The following is a 20,305-nucleotide window of genomic DNA, read 5'->3' as shown; positions in this document are numbered from 1 at the left end:
TAGAAAATGCTTAAGTTAAACCTATTTGTGGAATGAATAAATGACCAAATAAACTCGGGCTTCTTGATTCTTAGGTCAGAGTTCCTTCCTTCCCTAGCCTTTAATATTTAAAGTTTGTGACACACTCGAGAGACGGAGAACACAAAGTTTGCCACCCAACAGCTAGTAGAGTCAGGAGAGTGGATAACTAGGAAGAAGAGAGCCTGAACACAGGATGGGGAACGTGGGAAGGAGATCAGAGATTGAGTCTTGACTGTGGTCTGTGCCAAGATCACCAGTGAGTCTTTCTTGATTCTTCCACAAACATTTGTGATGGAGTCCTATTACACATAACAGCAAATTCCAAAGCAGCAGTGACAGCAGGAGAGCATGAAAGGCTAAGGAAGCAATTCCTGAGAAGAGAAAGTAGCTTTTGGTAAGCAGTTCCTTCATCTCAGCATTTTTCATGGATTTCACATAAGGGGTAATAATATTTTTTTATTTTCACATTTGCCTTGAAAATAAAAATGATCTTACCTGATTTCAAAATGGAAAGGATTAAAGCATACTTTAAAACTGTTCTTGCTATTTTATGTTTCTAGTAAGTTCAAATTGTACTGGGTCTCAAGGAACAGGAATCCAGAAAACAGTGATTTAAAAAATTAGAGGTTTGATTATTCTTACATTTGGAAGTTGGAGGTCTAGGCTGAGACCGGGGCTCCATGAAGCCCCTAGGACCCCTCCTGTGTTTCTACTCACTAATCCTTACCCTGTTCTTGGGACATCAAGGTCATAATATGGTTGCTTCCCCTGTAACATTATGAATCCAGGCAGTAAGAAGGGTAAGGACAAAGGATCTAGTCATCTGAGTCTACCTGCCTTTTAAAGGGACTTCCCACGGGGCACCTGGGTGGCTCAGTCGTTAAGCGTCTGCCTTCGGCTCAGGTCATGATCCCAGGGTCCTGGGATCGAGCCCCACATCGGGCTCCCTGCTCTGCAGGAAGCCTGCTTCTCACTCTCCCACTCCCCCTGCTTGTGTTCCCTCTCTCACTGTCTCTCTCTCTCTGTCAAATAAAATCTTTAAAAAAAAAAAAAAGGGACTTCCCACAAGTTCCATCTGGTGACTTTCACTTATATTTCATTGGCCTGAACTGTGTTACATGGCCATTCATAGATGCAAAGGAGGCTGGGAATTGTAGCTCTCACCTGTGCTCATTGCCACCGTGACAAAAATCAAGGTTCTGTTAGTAAAGAAGAAAGGAGAATGGAAATTGAGTAGGCACTGAGCAGTGAGTACCACATTCCATTACCATTTTGGCATTTTATTCAAGTTAGTGTGCCTTCTGGGAGAACAAACCAAGTTTTAGCAAACAAAAGTAAACCTTCTACAAACCCGTCTCTCTTCTGTGTACCCATCCAAAGGCATATAAGTGATTTTTGTACTGGTATTTCCTATGATGCATGTTACAGTTTCATTCCGTTAGCATAGATCATCCTGAATTGAATATATTTGTGGGTGCATATGTGTAGTTATTTATACAGCTGTCTCTGGTGGTCAGTTGTTGATTAAGCATCTTTTAGTACCTTTCCAACTCTCACTTTCTACTTCTCTATGTGGATATTTCAACCACTGTTTCTTTCCAGCTCCCAAATCTTGATATTGGAGTCAGTCTTCACTCATGACTCTACAGTCAAATGTACCTACCTTCATTCGGGTTTAAGATTTAGTCTCCTGGGAACCTTCACCCAAATAAACTCAATGTCTTTCCCTCCCTAACTTTTTCCCTCTTCTGTGTTGCTCACCTCAGTGAGTGTACCTGCCCAGGTCAGAAACCTGGGAGTCTTTCCTGAATCCCGCTTCACATCCTTCCTTCCCACAACCATCTCATGTTAGAATTTTGTCCAGGTGGTACACTGCATATTCTCCTATCTGTCCTCTTCCCTCTTTGTCCCTGCCACGTCTTGGGCTCACCTGGTTTGGACTAGCTGTTTTTAGCTATTTTGTTGTTGCCACAGTAAGTATCTTATGTTAGATTTCACTTTGTGAGCAGCTTTGCATGCCATCCAGGATGTGCAGCTCTCTGTGATATTTTCACATTTAGTGTGCTTTCATTTAGATGACATTTAAAAAATCTAAGCAATTGTGTATCACCTGAATGGCTGCCTTAGAAGTGAGTGCTGACAATTGATTTCCGTGCCTGCCCAGGCATTTGTGTTTTAATGGTACCAACAAGGCATTACTATAATTATCAATAGCCTACCCCAAAAAAGAGGGCAGAGGGATTTTGTCTTCCAATATGAGGCATTCGGGACTTATAAAGTTCAACGAAGTCACTGTCTTTTGTTATTTTAACAAAGGTTTTACCTTAGTTTAAATACGTGAAACCATGCCCCCAAAGGTATAAGTTGCTGAATTCAAAAAAACCTGTACTGGGACAGTGAGTCCGATGTTAGGAGTGGAAATCTGTTTCCACATCATTGGTATCATCGGTCACATTGAATATCATTGATTTGAGTGTTGTTGTTTTTGTTAGTTTAAGTTTAATGTATAGATGTTTATACTTGCATAAGAGCTGTAGACGTAAGATGCTCATACATAGTTTTAGTTTTGTACAAATCTAAATAGTAATATGCTAAAGCTATCCAAATGCTACTTCAGGTCTATGCATACTCTTAAAGAGGGCGAGTTTACCACTCAGGTGGTCTAGAGCAGGGTCAGTGAACTTTTCATGTAAAGGGCTGGATAGTAAATACTTTAGGGATTGGTGGCTGTACAGTTTGTCAAAACTACTTAACTCTCATATGGTAGCAGGAGAGCAGCAACAGATAATATGTGAACAGATGAGTGTCGCTGTGTCCAATAACACATCGTTTACAAAACCAGCAGCCGGCTGATTGGGACTTCCTGTCTCGTGTGCCGACTCCAGGGCTAGAGGGTACGATCCCAGTTCCTTGGCTTGACATACGGTCTGTTTATCTCTCTCAACTCCTCTCTTACCCGCTCTCCTGAACAGTCGCTGTGCTCCAGCCATTATAGAGCTGTTTCATCTCCCACGCATGTCAGACTCTCCCGTGATTCCATGCCTTAGCTCATGTGCCCTGACACTTCCTTTCCCATCCTCTTAAACCAACTAACTCCTACTCACCCTTGAAGATGAAACTTAAAATGCGCTTCCTCTCAGAAGATGTCTGTGGCCCCTTCTGGCTGAGTTAATGCTTCTGTCTGCCCCTCTGTGCTTCTTTAAATTCACTCTGTGCTCCCATAACATTTTTAAGAAACTCATCTGGATTGTAACTGGGCACTTATTTGACTAATTTTGCTGTCTTCTCCTCTAGGCTGAGCTCCCTCTTCTCTGTAGCAAATGCTGTTCCAGCCTTATAATTATTATCCCCAGCCTCCAAATTTAGAGGATTGATGGAAAGAACAGAAGGAAATGAGTGTGAATGTCACATCAACAGTATATTTACCCAACAAGACTCAGAAGTATCCGAGTTTTCCTTAAATGGGCAAAGTTAGGTATTCTTCCATCTGTGGAAATGGGGGCTTGTGAGCTTTGTCAGTTTTGAAGAAATAAAGGGAGTTTTATGTTTGTACATCTGGGTTTCATGACTGTAAAATCGATGCCTGGGATAAAAGTGAACTTTGACAAATGGAGGAAAACAGTTGAAAAATAAAAGACAAGAAGAAAAAGAAGAAAACCTTTAGTGTATGTTTGGGGTGTAGGTAGGTAGACTGAGTTGGAGAAGTAAGTCTGGATTTTTGAGCAGGGGGAAGGTCAGAGGGGGCTGTTTAGGGAAGCAGGCCTGAGAGTGATGGAGGGAATAGGGGGATGGAAGCAGTAAACCCTAGGTAGGGGGAGATTTGGAGATTCAGGCATCAGCAATATTGGTTCTGTCCCTTTGCCTCTCCTTACTTCTCCCCGCTGCCTTCCTCTCTTTCTGTTTTCTCTAGATGTTTCTACCCTACCTTGTCTTCGGAACAAGCTATAATATGGTACCAAAGTAAATATTGTATTACTTTTTTAAAATTTTATTTTCTCACAGTATGGAGTTTCCTCAAAAAGTTGAAAATAGAGCTACCCTAAGACCCAGCAATTGCACTACTAGGTATTTACCCCAAAGACACAAATGTGATCCGAAGGGGCACCTGAAACCCAATGTTTGTAATAGCGATGTCCACAAGAGCCAAACTATGGAAAGAGCCCAGATGTCCATCGACAGATGAATGGATAAAGAAGATGTGGTATATATACACAATGGAATATTACTCAGCCATCAAAAAGCATGAAATCTTGCCATTTGCAATGACATGGATGGAACTAGAGGGTATTATGCTAAGTGAAATAAGCCAATCAGAGAAAGACAATTATCTTATGATCTCACTCATATGTGGAATATAAGAAACAAAACAGAGGATCATAGGGGAAGAGAGGGAAAAATAAAACAAGAGGAAATCAGAGAGGGAGATAAACCATAAGAGACTCTTAATCATAGGAAACATACTGAGGGTTGCTGGAGGGGAGGGGAGTGGAGGGTTGGGCATTAAGGAGGGCACGTGATATCACGAGTCCTGGGTATTATATAAGACTAATGAATCACTGAACTCTACATCTGAAACTATTAATACATTATATATTAATTAATTGAATTTAAATTAAAAAAATTTTAAAAATTTCTCTGTTTGAAAGTGTTGATATAGGTCAGTTGATCTCCTTTTTCTTAAAATAATAGCAACTCAAGTCGCTTAACTTTTAGAAGTTTTAATTTTTTTCTACATTACTTGTTAAGGAAAAAAAAGATCTCTACTATGGTCACACATTTTAGGAGAAACTCAAATCCTAAAAATACAAAGTTAAGGATAACTCTTTTGTCCTATTTGATAATATAAATATTACACTAAAAAGAAAAAAGTATATTAAAAATTAAGCCATGGGGCGCCTGGGTGGCTCAGTCGTTAAGCGTCTGCCTTCGGCTCAGGTCATGATCCCAGGGTCCTGGGATCGAGTCCCGCATCGGGCTCCCTGCTCGGCGGGAAGCCTGCTTCTCCCCCTCCCACTCCCGCTGCTTGTGTTCCTGCTCTCGCTATCTCTGTCTCTGTCAAATAAATAAATAAAATCTTTAAAAAAAAAAATTAAGCCATGAATGACTTAGCAGTGAAAATACTATAGGGAAAATAAAGTAATTTTTTCAAAAAAGGGTAATGGGATAAGATCAGGGAGAATGCCTAGGGCTGCCAGGACCAGCACCACCATGCACACAAATATACATAAACAAGATGGTGAAGTAAAGATACTGTGGCTGAATTGCCCAATCAGAAAAATAACTTTGAAATTTGAAAAACAAGTTGCAATTTTAAGATTTATGAGTGATCTTAAGACTAGACTAGATTCTTGAGTAGATCTCTGAGGGCCCTTTTCTGTATGTGATTTAGATCTTGCTGTGGAATGTCAGTATTTATATGTGCTTTCACACCAGACACAGGTCACATATACATCACTAAGGAACAGAAGGTAATCAGATCCTCCACGGGAAATGAGATTGGACACATTTTATTGTTAAGATTATTGCTTATGTTTTGAGAAATGTTAACATTTGTCATCTGATCGTTAAATCAAAACTCTTCTGTACTGAGTAGTTCTCATTGATGATGATGTTTGTGATTTTATGCAAACATTATTACATTTTACCAGGTTATATTACTAACAGGGTCCAAATTTCAGATAATATATATTTTTTAAGATTTTACTTATTTGAGAGAGAGTGAGCATATGAGTGTGTGGGGTGTAGGGGCAGAGGGAGAGGGAGAAGTAGACTCCCTGCTAAGCAGGGACCCCGATGTGGGGCTTGATCCCAGGACCCTGAGATCATGACCTGAGCCAAAGGCAGATGCCTAACTGACTGAGCCACCCAGGTGCCCCTCAGATAATATTTTTTATAAAGAAGACCTGGTGTCTTCCTTTAGTCAACACATGGAGGTCAGTGGTCCTTCACTGGAAGCATCATCAACATCCTCCTCACACCTTGTTGTGTTCCAGATATGTGTAGCAGCTCAGTGCTCACGCCAACCATGTAAGGTGAGTTCTATGACTTCCCATGTTACAGATGTGCAAGCAGAGACAATCAAGGTAACTCACCCAAGGTCACACAGGTAGGGTAGAGTCGGTTGATGTCCCCTACAGTTTGGCTCATGAGGCTATGGGCTTCACTGCACCCCATGCTTTACTTCTTCTCACGATGCTAATTCCCAAGTATGCCAATTTCCTCTAATCGCTGCAGGATATTCCTTCCCTGTCACTGTCTATTTATGATCTATGTGCACCTTTTGTGAATAAAACCGACAAAGCTTTGTCTTATAAATGACCTGTGTTAATGTCTCTTGACATTAAGATGGCTTGTGGGGAAATAGAAATTATATTTTGCAGTCCTTGTCTGGTTTCCTCAGTAATGGATTATGTCTACAGGATATGAATGCAACCTGTGGAAAAGCTGAAAGAATCATCATTAGTAACGGTACAGCTGACATCATACGGCTCCTGATGTGACACATAGAGAAGGACACAACATTGTCTATGTGCAGGTACTGCCACCATGTTTCACCTGAATCTAATCTCGAGGAAACAATCAGGCAAGCACACGTTTAAGGACACCCTGCACAGGAGCTGGCCTGCACTCTTCAAAGGCATCAATGTCACGGAAGACAGAAAGGCCGAGGAGCTCTTGAAGACTGATGGAGACTAAAGAGACAGGTCAACGAAATGCAATGCGTGGACCTTGCCTGGGTTTTGGATCAGGAGGAAAAGCAGCTGTAGAGGACATTGTTGAGACAAACAGGTAATTGTGAATATGGATTGTGTATTAGATGATGTTAAGTCTCCTGACTGTGGTGATTGTGTAAGAGAATGCCATTGCTCTTAGGAGATAGATCTGATGTGTGTGTATAAATACACACATATCCACACATAGAGACAGGTTAATAAAATGTTAACAGTTAGGGAATCTACCTGAATGACAAACTGGTGATTATTGTACTATTCTCAAAACTTTTTGGAGGGTTTGATATGTTGATCAATTTTTTAAAAACTGGATGTAGGAATGGGGAAGTAAGTGGAGATACATATAGATTAAACAAGATTCGCCTTGAGTTGGACACGCTGGAAGCTTGGTGTCAAGTGCGTTATGTTATTCTACTTTTTCATATGTTTGGAATTTTCCCTAATGCAGAGTTGTGAAAAACAGAAAGATTCAGTCACATTTCATGATGCTGATTCTCAAGAAAGGATGAGGATAAGCTGCCATGAAGATTCTCTACTTTTCTGTAACTTGCCCTCACCCCTACTCCCATCCCGCAGCTACCATTTCCCCTTGCCTGGATCCTGACTCCACTCCCGCCACCCCACCCCACTCATTTCTTATCCAGCTTGAAGCCAAAGTGATTTTTTTTTTTGGATCTTAGCAAGGCCCACTAAAAACCCTTCAAAGTCTGCCCACCATTTTCACAGGAAACTGCCCACTTCCGCACAACCTGGGCCTCCTACACTCCACCTCCTGTCCTTGGGTCCTGGCTCAGGTCTCTTTCAGATCTCTGCTTCCTATCCCATTCTTCTCTACACCTGTGGCTCCTCCCTCTCACTGGAATGCTCTTTTCCCTCTTTACTTACTTAGTGCGTATTCAATTCTTCAAGCATCAATTCTTTGTGAAATCCTTTCCTGGTCTATCTGCTTAGAGTAAAGCCCCAGTATGGGCTTCTAGGGCAGTAGGCACATTTCTCTGGTAATATTTACCCCAACAGGAATGACAGTTCTCTGTGATTGATTTAATGCTTTCCGTTCTCACTCAGTTGCAAGCTCTCTCGTGTATTTGTTTTGCTTACCATGGTGTCCATAGTCAGATCTCGATACTGATGCATATTTTTAATACACACTTTTTAAAATAGTTTTTTCCACTAAAAAATATTTAGAATTTTTGTCTTTATTGAATTCCATCGTACTTACCTTAAAAAGGATAGGCGATTATCTCCTGTAGCTCTGAATCCAGGTCTTTTTTTTTCCCCCTTAACTGAGGCTAATTTCAGTTCTTAAGTTGATGTGATCCCCTTTGATAATATAGAAACATTATTGTCATAATGCTCCTTGAAAAATGGGTTAAGTCACTTGGCTTCTGTTTGCTTTCATAATCGATATGACTTCATGCAAAATGATGCAGCAGTTTGCATCATTCTGTCAGTCCCTGTGAAGGAAATATTGTTTTCCAAAATTAAAATTGTGAATCAACTCACAGGAGGATGTCGTCAAATAAACAAAGAATCATCGCTTATATTGTACTGCCAAGTTTTTGATAAGCTTAATTCCTCTAAATGCATTTAACTTTAATGAAGAGTAATACAATTTAATAACAACATAAAATGGAATCATCTATCTTCCCAGTCCTGAATATTGGGCAGATGTCTTCTCCTTAATCCATCCTTTCAAATGCAAGCTTTTTTTCCTTCTTGTTCAGATTTGTCTCTTCTCATTTCTGTATATGCGGTTTGGGGAGTGATCTATATGCACATGTTTAATGAAATCATTCATCAGGCTATAGTTTTCACGGTTGGAAATCTCTGGGATGCGTTATTATAAATTCTTGAGGCAATGATATTTATATAACCCAATAAAATTTGGTAATTATTAGTATATTAGTCAAAATTGTTTCAGTTGGAAGTGACATAAAACCAAACTCAAACTGACTTAAGCAGAAAGGGGAATTTATTGGCACACATGACTGCGGAGACCAAAGGTGGATGCTGGTTCCACAAGCTCAGATGAGGTAGGTAGAGGTCTCTCCTCATCTCCTGACTTGCTTTCCTCTGTGTTAACTTCATTCTCCAGTAAGGGCTTTACTAACACCTGGCAAGAGAACATGCATGAAGCAACAGGAAATCATTCATTGATACAGGGTGACCTTCAGCTATTTACAAATGAGAAAATGGCCTCCAGCCCAAACTGGGGTTTGGAATCTGCCTGAATATCTGTTAGTATAATCTGCACTCTTTTTTTTTTTTGGCTTAAGGAGAGAGGAGGGGTTTTGTTAGACGGCCCCTGCAAGAGGGGCAAGGTAGGGAAAACTCACTAGCTTTTGAGCCTCTGTGAAAAGCGAAATTGTAACAGAAGGTGAAATCATTGTTTTTATAAAGGATTTTGTAAACTATGAAGGGAATGCAGCACAGTTTTGGGGCTTTAAGGGCATGATAGCTTTGAAATGCCTCCAGAGAACGTTAGTGCAACAGAGGACAGCATCTCACAGAAAACAGTGATGAGCCCAAAAGCTGTAGTTTCATTCCTGAATACCCTCTGGAGACTTTCAGAGCTACTTGAGTCTCTGGGGCACAGAGGCAGAGTAATGTGGGTTACAATAACAATAGATTTAGCCCCGTGTTTTGTGGAGGGTGTTTCTCATTAGTTTTATATGGGTAGATTCCATGACCCCAAAGGTTTTCTACAGAGAGGGAAACAGTGTGGAAGACATTGTGAGAGAGTAAGTACAGGAGAAGATACAAAGGAATAGGTTATTTTGTGTTGATAAATATTACACTTTGATAATTCATGCAATCTTTATAGAAAGCTAGGGGTATTATCCCAGGATGTTTTCCATTTGCTCCCTGTAAGAAAGTTGTATTATTGCTGTATGGGCTTTCAAAAATAGAATCAATATTAGAAGAGCCCTTTCAGACATGTTGCCACTAACCGAGAAACATGAAGGTTTCCCCACATGGAGAATGCTCTTCCTCTATAACTTCTTCTCTGGTTAAAAGCACTTAAAATGTTTGAGGAGCATATATAATGGGATTGCAGAGATTTATACATTCAAATCAGCCATGTGATCTGCAAAGTTAACTGTAAATTGTTATCGAGGAAAAAGCCTCCATTACTTTTGTTTGTATAAGCTCACATCCTAAATAAAACTGCCGCCGGCAGAATGCTCATTAAAGTGGATTTAAGATTCCAAATGAAAAGTTATTGATTTCAAAAAGGATAAATACCACTAAGCCTCTAGAATCATCTGAAGTTATTAAATTACCAATTCAGTCACTGTCATTATTTTTTTTTTACTATCTTGGTTATTAAGCAAACTGTATAAGGTATAATGTTTGAAATGAAACTGGAAGATATCAGCCAATAGTTATTTTCCACACACATTTAGAAATTAATGATCTGCTGAAAAATGGTGATGGGTTTGGTCTCCCTCGCCCCAAATTCCTGGCCCTCATAAAAAATATAGCCTACTTCATGTCTATGGGAAGGCAAGATTAGGATGGGTGTCAGATGATAAATTTTTAGCCACCAGCATCTAGCCAAAAGAGCCTGACTTAGCCCTATCACATTTCCCATGTATATTTATGTACTGTACCATTTGGGTATTATAATAAAAATTTTTATCTGTCCCTGGAGGCAGAATTGAGTTATATATTAAATGGCTATTTTCTTTGTTTTCTGCTTAGGTATGCATGTAATGTGGTAGCATAATATATATTCCACACTTGTTTCATTCCTGCAGAGAGATAATATTTTTGCAGCTGACAGAGTGAAGACATCCTGTGCTTCTAGAATAAGAGAGAACATATTGGCAGGATAAAATGCAGATGTTCCCAGGGTTTCTTCTACCTCATGGTTGTATTCAGCAGAGGTTAACTTTCATGGGCATATTTCCCTGTCCTTGTTTGGGCAGTTGGACACAGAAGTCCACAGTAAATTCAAGGTTGTAAAAGGTGGTTTCAAGGAAAGTATTTCAAAATGCTTTTAGTGGTGGGAAAGTAACTTAAGATTTCACCCCACCTTTAGTAAAAATGATGGCATCAAGGTAACTTCCCTGCTTCTCTGTAAGGAAAGAACATGTATAGCCATTTTTTCTCTTAAAGAATTTTACTATTCTTAATATAATACAATACAAATGGAAAATTTGTCCTGTCATGGTCTAAGAAAAATAAATTTCTGTGACAAAGATGATATCCTAATCACATGTTTGATCCCTCCCTTTTCCCCATTTCAGAAAGAAACAATCCAGAGAATATAAAAGGAATATGAAAAGATCATTTGTGTATTACCTTTGGGAACTGGTTGCTATATCTATGAAGCTGAAGAGTTTTAACTGGAAATGGAACAGGTAGGAGTGAATAAGGGAGCACTGATGGGCCACTATTCACATTTGGCTGTATGTTCTGGAAAAACTAATTCTTCTGTAAGGTTAAGAGAAAAATTTCCAGATAAATTAAGAAATACAGTAGTTCAAATGAGTGGGATCAAATGCGAACATTCAGATCAAATCATCTCTAGTAAAACAGACTTCCCATAGAATAAAGGGAAGAATGTAGGGGTTGGGAAGCTAATTTTCTTAATTAGATTAAAAAGGATTGTATATTATTTTTTTTAAGTGCAAACTTCTACAAAAAAAGTATAAATCGAGAGGCAAAAACAAGTCTTGGGAATAAAAAGAAGAGTAACTAGGGGACATTCTTTCAGAACGCACAGCACAAACTTTAAGATTTGGGAATTCAAGAGAAAAATAAAGAGGCAGAAAATGTTGAAGCAGGAGAATTAATATCATGATTATATGGGTTCCAGAAGGAGAAAGTAGCAGATGAATGAAAAGCAATAATCAAATAAACAAAAGAAGGCAACTTTTCTGAATTGAAACATTCAGCCTTGTACATGGAGCAGGGTTAGCAAAGATTAGGTGGGTATAATGAAAAGGAATGGTACCCAGGTGGATTTGGCTGGAAGCAGTTAGCTGGAAGAAAAAAGTCAACAAAGGGGGAAAAAAGTCTGAATGGCATTAGACTCCTTATTTGCAACACTAGTGTTAGAAAATCTCAGAGAAAATGTATAGCCTTCTGGGAGAAAAAAGCATTATATTCCAAGAATTGTATTTCAAGCCTAGCTATTATCTAAATGCAAAGGCAAATGAAAGCCTGGCTCAGATTTAAAAGAATTCAGAAATTATATGACTCATGTATGCTTTTTGAAAAATACAACTTAAAGTAGACCTTCAAGCAAAAACTAATCAAAATAAAAAATTTAATAAAGACAAAGACATGTTTTAGGAAAAAAGAGCAGTGAGCAAGAAAAACTTAGATGTAAATCTAGGGAATTGCTTGTAAAGTGGTTGTGAAACTGTGTACAATTTATAACAAAGGATTTTAAAAAGAAAAATGTATATAATTTTAAAAACCTGGAGACGTGGGGTGAAGGGAGAGGTGGAGAAGGAGGGAGTGAAGAGTGATAAAGTTTTTATGTTGAACAAGGAGGGTCAGTATCAGTAACTTCATTTTTGACATTAATGGAGAATAAATTAAAACATGTTTTAAAAAATTAAAACCAGCTTAAAATGAGGCCACTGGAGAAGAAAGAAAAAAGTGGGAAGTATTATTATTCCAAAGGATGGCAAAGTGTGTGTGTGTGTGTGTATGTGTATGTGAAAGACAGAGAGAGGGCGGGGGGGAGAGAGGGAATGAGAGCATAAGAGCAAGAGATAGAGAAATACCAATTAAGGGGGGCGCCTGGGTGGCTCAGTCGTTAAGCGTCTGCCTTTGGCTCAGGTCATGATCCCGGGGTCCTGGGATCGAGCCTCGCATTGGGCTCCCTGCTCAGCAGGGAGTCTGCTTCTCCCTCTCGCTCTCCCCCTGCTTCTGTTCCCTCTCTCGCTGTGTCTCTCTCTGTCAAATAAATAAATAAAAATCTTTAAAAAAAAAAAAGAAATACCAATTAGGTTTCTCTATTACAAGTGGTTTTTTTATTTTTATTTTATTTTTTTAAAGATTTTTTTATTTATTTGACAGAGAGAGAGCACAAGCAGGGGGAGTGGCAGGCAGAAGGAGAGGGAGAAGCAGACTCCCCGCTGAGCAGCAAGCCCTACGTGGGGTTTGATTCCAGGACCCTGGAATCATGACCCCAGCCGAAGGCAGCTGCCCAACCGACTGAGTCACGCAGGCGCCCCTCTCTATTACAAGTTTATTTCAAGGCCATGATGGAGGAGCTGTTATTGGATTTACCATTCTATAAAACTGAACCAAACATGTGAGGTGACTACTTTTAGGCATTGGAAAATAGGCAGTGCAGGACTATAGTCTCAGCAAGACAGGAAATAAATGAGGTGAGCACCCTCTTTAACCTGATTTCATGTCTGGGGGCAGTTTCCTGAATGTGGCACAAAGTGGAGCCCAAGTGAAGAACGTCAAGTCATGCGGAGCTGAGGCAGACATTGCGACAGAAGGGATGAAAAGGCAGGTGGAATTCACAGTGTGGGGCTACAGAGACAAATGAGCTCTACAGAAGGGAAGTCTCCCAAGTCTGTGTAGAGATTCTTCTTAGCTCTTTGGGTAGGAGCTGTTCTGGGCTTTCCTATATAGGTTAAGATTTTGTAAGACCTCATGATTCTGCAAGACAGCAACCACTGTGGTGCTAAGAAATGAATGGAAATGCCAGAAGTTGTGCAGTGCCAAAATAAATTGAAGTTGGGATCCAACTATGGTAGAAAGACTTTACTGAGCCCACCGGACACTCAATTGAGACCACAGAAAGGCCACTCTTTTGGAGTAAGGAATAAGATCATATCCTAGAATTAAGGTCAAAATCAATGTAGATTTACCCAAACAGAGCATAAAATGAAGTCTGAAAGAGGAAGAGAGTGAACGAGTTATGTAGTTGCCGGCCAACTACAAACATTACACCTTCAAATGAGAGACAAGATGATCCAGATGCTCTACAATATATCATCCGTAACAGTCAGCATACAATTAAAAAATTACTACATAGGCAAAGAAGTGGGAAAATGGAATTCATAATCAAGGTTAAAAAAATGCAGATAATCAAGGAGTGCCTGGGTGGTTCTGTCAGTTGAGCGTCGGTCTCTTGATCTCGGCTCACATCTTATCTCAACGTTGTGAGTTCAAGCCCCACATTGGGTTCCATGCTGGGCATGGAGCCTACTAAAAAAAAAAGTAAAAAGCAGACAATCGGGCGCCTGGGTGGCTCAGTTGGTTGAGCGACTGCCTTCGGCTCAGGTCATGATCCTGGAGTCCCGGGATCGAGTCCCGCATTGGGCTCCCTGCTCGACAGGGAGTCTGCTTCTCCCTCTGACCCTCCTCCCTCTCATGCTCTCTGTCTCTCATTCTCTCTGTCTCAGATAAATAAATAAAATCTTTAAAAAAATAAAAAAATAAAGCAGACAATCAAAGGAGATCCTGAGAATGACTCAAATTTTGGAGTTAGAACACATTTTACAAATGGTGATTATAGGGGTGCCTGGCTGGCTCAAACAGTATAGCTTGTGATTCTTGATCTCAGGGTTGTTAAGTTCAAGCCCCATGTTTGGGTGTAAAGATTACTTAAAAATAAAATCTTTAAAAATGATGATTGTAGGGCGCCTGGGTGGCTCAGTTGGTTGAGCGACTGCCTTCGGCTCAGGTCATGATCCTGGAGTCCCAGGATCGAGTCCCGCATCGGGCTCCCTGCTCAGCAGGGAGTCTGCTTCTCCCTCTGACCCTCCCCCCTCTCATGCTCTCTCTCTCTATCTCCTTCTCTCTCTCAAATAAATAAATAAAATCTTGGGGCGCCTGGGTGGCTCAGTTGGTTAAGCGACTGCCTTCGGCTCAGGTCATGATCCTGGAGTCCCGGGATCGAGTCCCGCATCGGGCTCCCTGCTCGGCAGGGAGTCTGCTTCTTCCTCTGACCCTCCCCCCTCTCGTGCTCTCTCTCCCATTCTCTCTCTCAAATGAATAAATAAAATGTTTAAAAAAAAATGATGATTGTAAACATGTTCAAGGATTTAAGGAAAAAAATGGACGTAATGAACGGGTGGGAAATCTCAAAAGAGAAATACAAGCTGTATAAAAGTATCAATTAAAATACTAGAAATGACAATTTCCCTCAGTGGTTTAAGAGGAGACTGGAACTTCAGAATAAAAAGTACAAGAACCTGAAGATAGATTAATTAGAAAATATCAAAACTGAAAAACAGAATAAATTATATTTTGTTTTTTAAAATGAACAGAGCCTCAGTATCATGTGGAATGGTATCATTTTTCCCACATGTAATTGAAACCTCAGAAGAAAAGGAAAAAAAAGAATGGGTCAAAACTATCTGAAGAAATAATAACCCCAAATATTCAAAACTTGGCAAAAAAAGAATTCTACAGACCCACAGCAGTATATCTTTCAAAGTAATCTTCAAGAATGAAGGTCAAAAAATATTATGAAAGGAGTACAACCTGATAGAATCTTCAAGAATGGAGGTAAAAAAAAATATTTTGAAAGGAATATAACCTGATAGTAGTCATGGCACTAAAAGAAATGCCAAAGAAAGTTCATTGGGCTGAAGATAAAATTTAGAATAATAGGATGAAGGAATGAAGATAATTGGGAATGGTAAATATGTGGGTAAATAAGAATTTTATTTTCTTATCTTTGAATTTCCTTAAAACATAATTCACTGGTTCAAGTAAACATAATAATGCACTATCATATTTTTACATATGTAATGGTAACACATGACCATAGCATTAAGAATTGCAGGGGGTTAAATGGAATTCTACACTTGGAAGTTTCTTATATTCTACATGAAACATTATAATATTTTTTTTTAAAGATTTTATTTATTTATTTGCGAGAGAGAGAATGAGAGACAGAGAGCATGAGAGGGAGGAGGGTCAGAGAGAGAAGCAGACTCCCCGCTGAGCAGGGAGCCCGATGCGGGACTCGATCCCGGGACTCCAGGATCATGACCTGAGCCGAAGGCAGTCGCTTAACTGACTGAGCCACCCAGGCGCCCTGAAACATTATAATATTAAATTGAAGTAGACTGTGATAAGCTTAGGATGTATACTGGAATCCCTAGAGCAATCACTAATACACACACACACACAACACACACACACACACAAGCAACACATACACACACACACACACGCGCACACACAGGGAACCAAAGAAACAATAAAATGGAGTACTAAAAAATATTTTATGGGACCAAGAAGGCAGAAAAGAACTAACAAAGAAACACACATGAGATGGGACAAATTAAAAGCAAATTGCAGGATGGTAGAGTTAAAGGCAACCACATTAATAGTTACATTGACTGAGAATGCACTAAATAGTCCAGTTAATAATAAATTTCATAATAAAAAAAGGTCAGTTTATCAAGAAGATACAACAGTCTTAAATGCATATTCATCTAATTACTGTGATTAACATAGCTCCTGGCACATAGAACTATTGTTAATGCAAGGATGACTCAACACAAGGAAATCCATTAATGTAATTCACTATATAAATAGATCAAAGGGGGTAGAACTCATGACATTTCAATATGGGCAAAAATGCATTTGCTAAATTCAATCATCACTCTTAATAACAAGTAAACAATAACTCTTGGCAAGCTAGCAATAGAAGGAAACTTTCTTAAGTTGATAAAGGTTAGCGTAAACCAAGAGCAAATACTTGGTATAAAACATTATAGTCATTCCTCCTAATGTTAGAAATAAGACAAATTTGCTCCCAGCATTGGTTGCTGTTTAATCTTATAATGGAGAGTCTTACTAATGCAGGAAGACAGAAAAGAATAATATATATAATTATAAAGGAAAGACACAGGTATAGTTATTTGCAAATAAGAAATTGTCTTAGAAATCAGGAAAAAATTACTAGAATCAATAAAGAATTCAATATGAGGATTAGATTCAAAATTAGCATAGCAAAATCAATGCTTTCCTATATATTATCAACAATATATTAAAGAATAAAACAGAGAAAAAAGGAACCTATTCTCAACAAAAAGAAAAATTACCAAATACCTAACAAAAACATAAGATTCATAGGTGGAAAATTATAAAGCTCTAGGAAAAAAATAAATGATCCAGTAAATGCAGATAATCCTTTCCTAAATGGAAAGCCACTATTTTTGAGATATAAATCTTTTCAAGTTAATTTAGAAATGTAATGCAATTCTAATCATTATATATGAAACTTAACAAGCTGATTCTATAGGTTACATGGTAGAAAAAAATCACAAGTAATAGCCTAGAAAACTCTGAGAAGAAAGAAATTGTAGTAACTTCTCTTTCAGAAATTAAAACACATTTGAAAATATAGTTTTAGAAGTATAGGGTTGGTGCAGGTGTAGGCAGAAATAGTGATGAATAAAGATTGTGTAGAATTTAGAAACAGGAGTCTGTACACTGAGATTTGGCATCATGGTTCAGAGCATTGAATCTCAAGCCAAGGCATAGTCGCTGTGCATTCTTGGTTAAGTTACTTAAACTCTCTCTGTCTTAGTTGGCTTATGTGTAAAATAGGGACCATTATACCATCCATATCCTGGGGTTGTTGAGAAGATTAAATAAGTTAATAAAGAAAAAGCACTTAGAAGAGGGCTTGGAATATGGTCAGAACTATGTAAATGTTAACTGCTATTAATAATAAAAATAGTAAGCAAATCAGTAGGAAAAAGATGAATTACTTCTCAAATCAGGGTGAAGTTTGGTTATCAGTTTTGAAAGAAATACACGTGGGGTGATGAGTTGTTCATTTTGAAAGAAATATACTTACACATATATCTAACCCAATATCCAAAACAACTAAACATAAAGATATTAGATGAAGGTATAAAAAAAATTCATAATTGTGGGATGAAGAAATCCTGTTTCAACAAGATATAAAACATGAGAGTCATCAAGGAAAATGGCATATTTAAATACATAAAAATTAAAAAGATATACTAACAACATTAACGGGCAACATGCAGCTTGGGAATATGTTTGCATGATAATAACAAGGGATTAATATCAATACGAATCAATAGGGAACAGACAAACACTCCAATAGGAAAATGAGCAGTGTGGGCACCTGGCTGGCTCAGTAGGTAGAGCATGCACCTCTTGATCTCGGGGTTGTGAGTTCAAATCCCACGCTGAACATAGAGTTTACTTTTAAAAAAATGAGTGATGGATAGGAAAAGTAATATAGAAATTCAACAAGCTCTGCAAAATGTTCAACCTCATTGGTAATCAGAGAAATGTAAATTAATGTGATACATTTTAAGGAATTTTTACTCATCAAATTAGCAAAAATCTAAAAGCTTGATAATACCCAGGGTTAGTAAGGATGTGGCAAATGACACTCTGCTGGTAGGAGGGTAAGATGACAAAACATTTTTTGGAGGGCAATTTTTCCAGTATCTACTAATGTAAACACTGTCCATCTCTGTTGGCTTAGCAATTCCATGTCGAGGACTTTATTCTAAAGAATCAGCATGGACTAAAGGTCTGTGTGTGAAAATGATCACAGCAGGATTGTTCATAATAGTGAAAAAGGGGCAACAGCCAAATACTGATCATTAGAAGAACAGTTAAATACATTCTGGTAAAGCCATAATGTTGAATACCACACAACTACTAAAAAGGATGAAGTATGTATATTTCATATATTTTTTAAAGATTTTATTTTTAAGCAATCTCTGCACCTAACATGGGGCTTGAACTCACAACCCCGACATCAAGAGTCGCAAGCTCTGCCAATGGAGCTAGCTATATGTCCCTGTATATTTTATATTTTTAATAATATATAGGTGGAAATTTTCCAAGGAAGGTTAAAAAAAAAGTAAATGTTTCAAGACAGTTCCTGGCTTTGTTATTTTGCGCGCGCGCGCGCACACACACACACACACACACACACACACACACGTTTGTATGTGCACCTGTAAATATGGAAGGGCATAGGAAAAATACTGAAACCAAAGTACTAAACTGTTAACCCTGGCTAACTCTGGGTTTATGCTGGAAGAGGCATAGCCTCACATTTTCGATCTTTACACTTAGGTACAGTTTTAACTTTTTGTAATGAAAGCATGCTCCTACACATCTTGAGTAACAAAGAACAATGAAACATAATAGAACTCTAATGACTGAAGATGTTGAAGAACGAGGAGGCAGAGTATTTTCTGGGAAAATGCTCTTGACTTAGCAGCTAATCCATATTACTTTAAAACTATTATAGAGCAAATGCACGCAATATTTTAATTATTTTAATATGGCTAACATCTTGAAACCAAAGCCAACAAAGACAACCCGTAACAAACCTACAGTTCATACTCATAGACATTTAAAATAAAATAGTGGGAAATTCAGTTAGTACACCACAATGAAATAAAGTGTAGTCCATAAATACAAAAGTGGTTTAACGGTATGACAAATATTAATGTTTGTCATAGGCTAAAAGAGACGCAGAAGCATCTGATTGTCTAGAGGTGACCTGTCCATCATTGATTGATACACTCATTCAACAAATTTGTAGATCCAGGCATTATTCTCAGTTCTGGGATAAAATCAGACACTGATCCGTACCCTCAGAAACACATTGTGGGGGGAGGGGAACAGACAAGTAAACAGATGCTAATGCTAAGGTATGAAGGAGTATTTAGACAGGGGAAATACTAGAAAGAGAATAAACAGATCAAATTTCCGTCTGAAATCAATAGAAAATAACATTCATGTTGGGAAACAATACAAGTCTTTTTGTTCCGCTTGAAAGCAATACAACTACTCCATTCTTTCTATTTATTTATTTATTTATTTGAGAGAGAGAACACATGAGAGGGGATAGGGTCAGAGGACGAAGCAGACTCCCTGCCAAGCAGGGAGCCCGATGCGGGACTCGATCCCGGGACTCCAGGATCATGACCTGAGCCGAAGGCAGTCCCTTAACCAACTGAGCCACCCAGGCGCCCTACTCACTCCATTCTTAAAGCTGCACTCAACAAGTTGGGGGCCAATGCAATAGAAAAGGTGAAACAAATGAGTCCTCTGCACTGGGAAGGGAAATTGTGATATGCAATGATAATTACTGAAGACAATCAGTTGAAAAAATACTAGAAGAGAAGTGTGCAGTAAGGTGGCAAGTTACAAAAAATATAGAGGGCTTTTTAAAATCTATTAGCAACAGTTACATAATGAAAAAAACTGTCATTCATACTAGCAAAAGATACTATAGCATGCCTTGATACAAATGACAGAAAAAGCACAGGACCCATGACAAGAAAATGATAAAACTCTGAGGATAAAAGAAAAAAGTCCTAACCATCTTCCCAGAAAGAAATATTCAGCATTATAAAGATGTTCATTCCTCTATTATGCAGCCATCAAAAGGAATGAGATCTTGCCATTTGCAACGACGTGGATGGAACTGGAGGGTATTATGTTGAGTGAAATAAGTCAAACAGAGAAAGACATGTATCATATGATCTCACTGATATGAGGAATTCTTAATCGCAGGAAACAAACTGAGTGTTGTTGGAGTGGGG

General features: G+C 38.7%; 1 protein-coding gene across 1 annotated transcript in view; it reads left to right on the top strand.

Annotated features, from left to right (window-relative positions):
* The window catches only part of MEGF10 (multiple EGF like domains 10), a 349,303-nt gene that overhangs the window by 138,931 nt on the left and 190,067 nt on the right, over positions 1–20,305 (top strand). The window contains exons 4-5 of the mRNA XM_081827136.1: positions 6,441–6,810; positions 11,006–11,119. Coding sequence (XP_081683262.1) covers positions 11,111–11,119 — 9 coding nt within the window. The 5' untranslated portion in view covers positions 6,441–6,810; positions 11,006–11,110. The remainder of the gene's footprint in view (positions 1–6,440; positions 6,811–11,005; positions 11,120–20,305) is intronic.

Source organism: Leptonychotes weddellii, chromosome 7 (genome assembly GCF_054177405.1).
Source record: "Leptonychotes weddellii isolate Sample4059 chromosome 7, ASM5417740v2, whole genome shotgun sequence".
NCBI lineage: Eukaryota > Metazoa > Chordata > Mammalia > Carnivora > Phocidae > Leptonychotes > Leptonychotes weddellii.
Note: the sequence above shows the minus strand (reverse complement) of the source record. Positions and strands in the feature narration are given on the sequence as shown.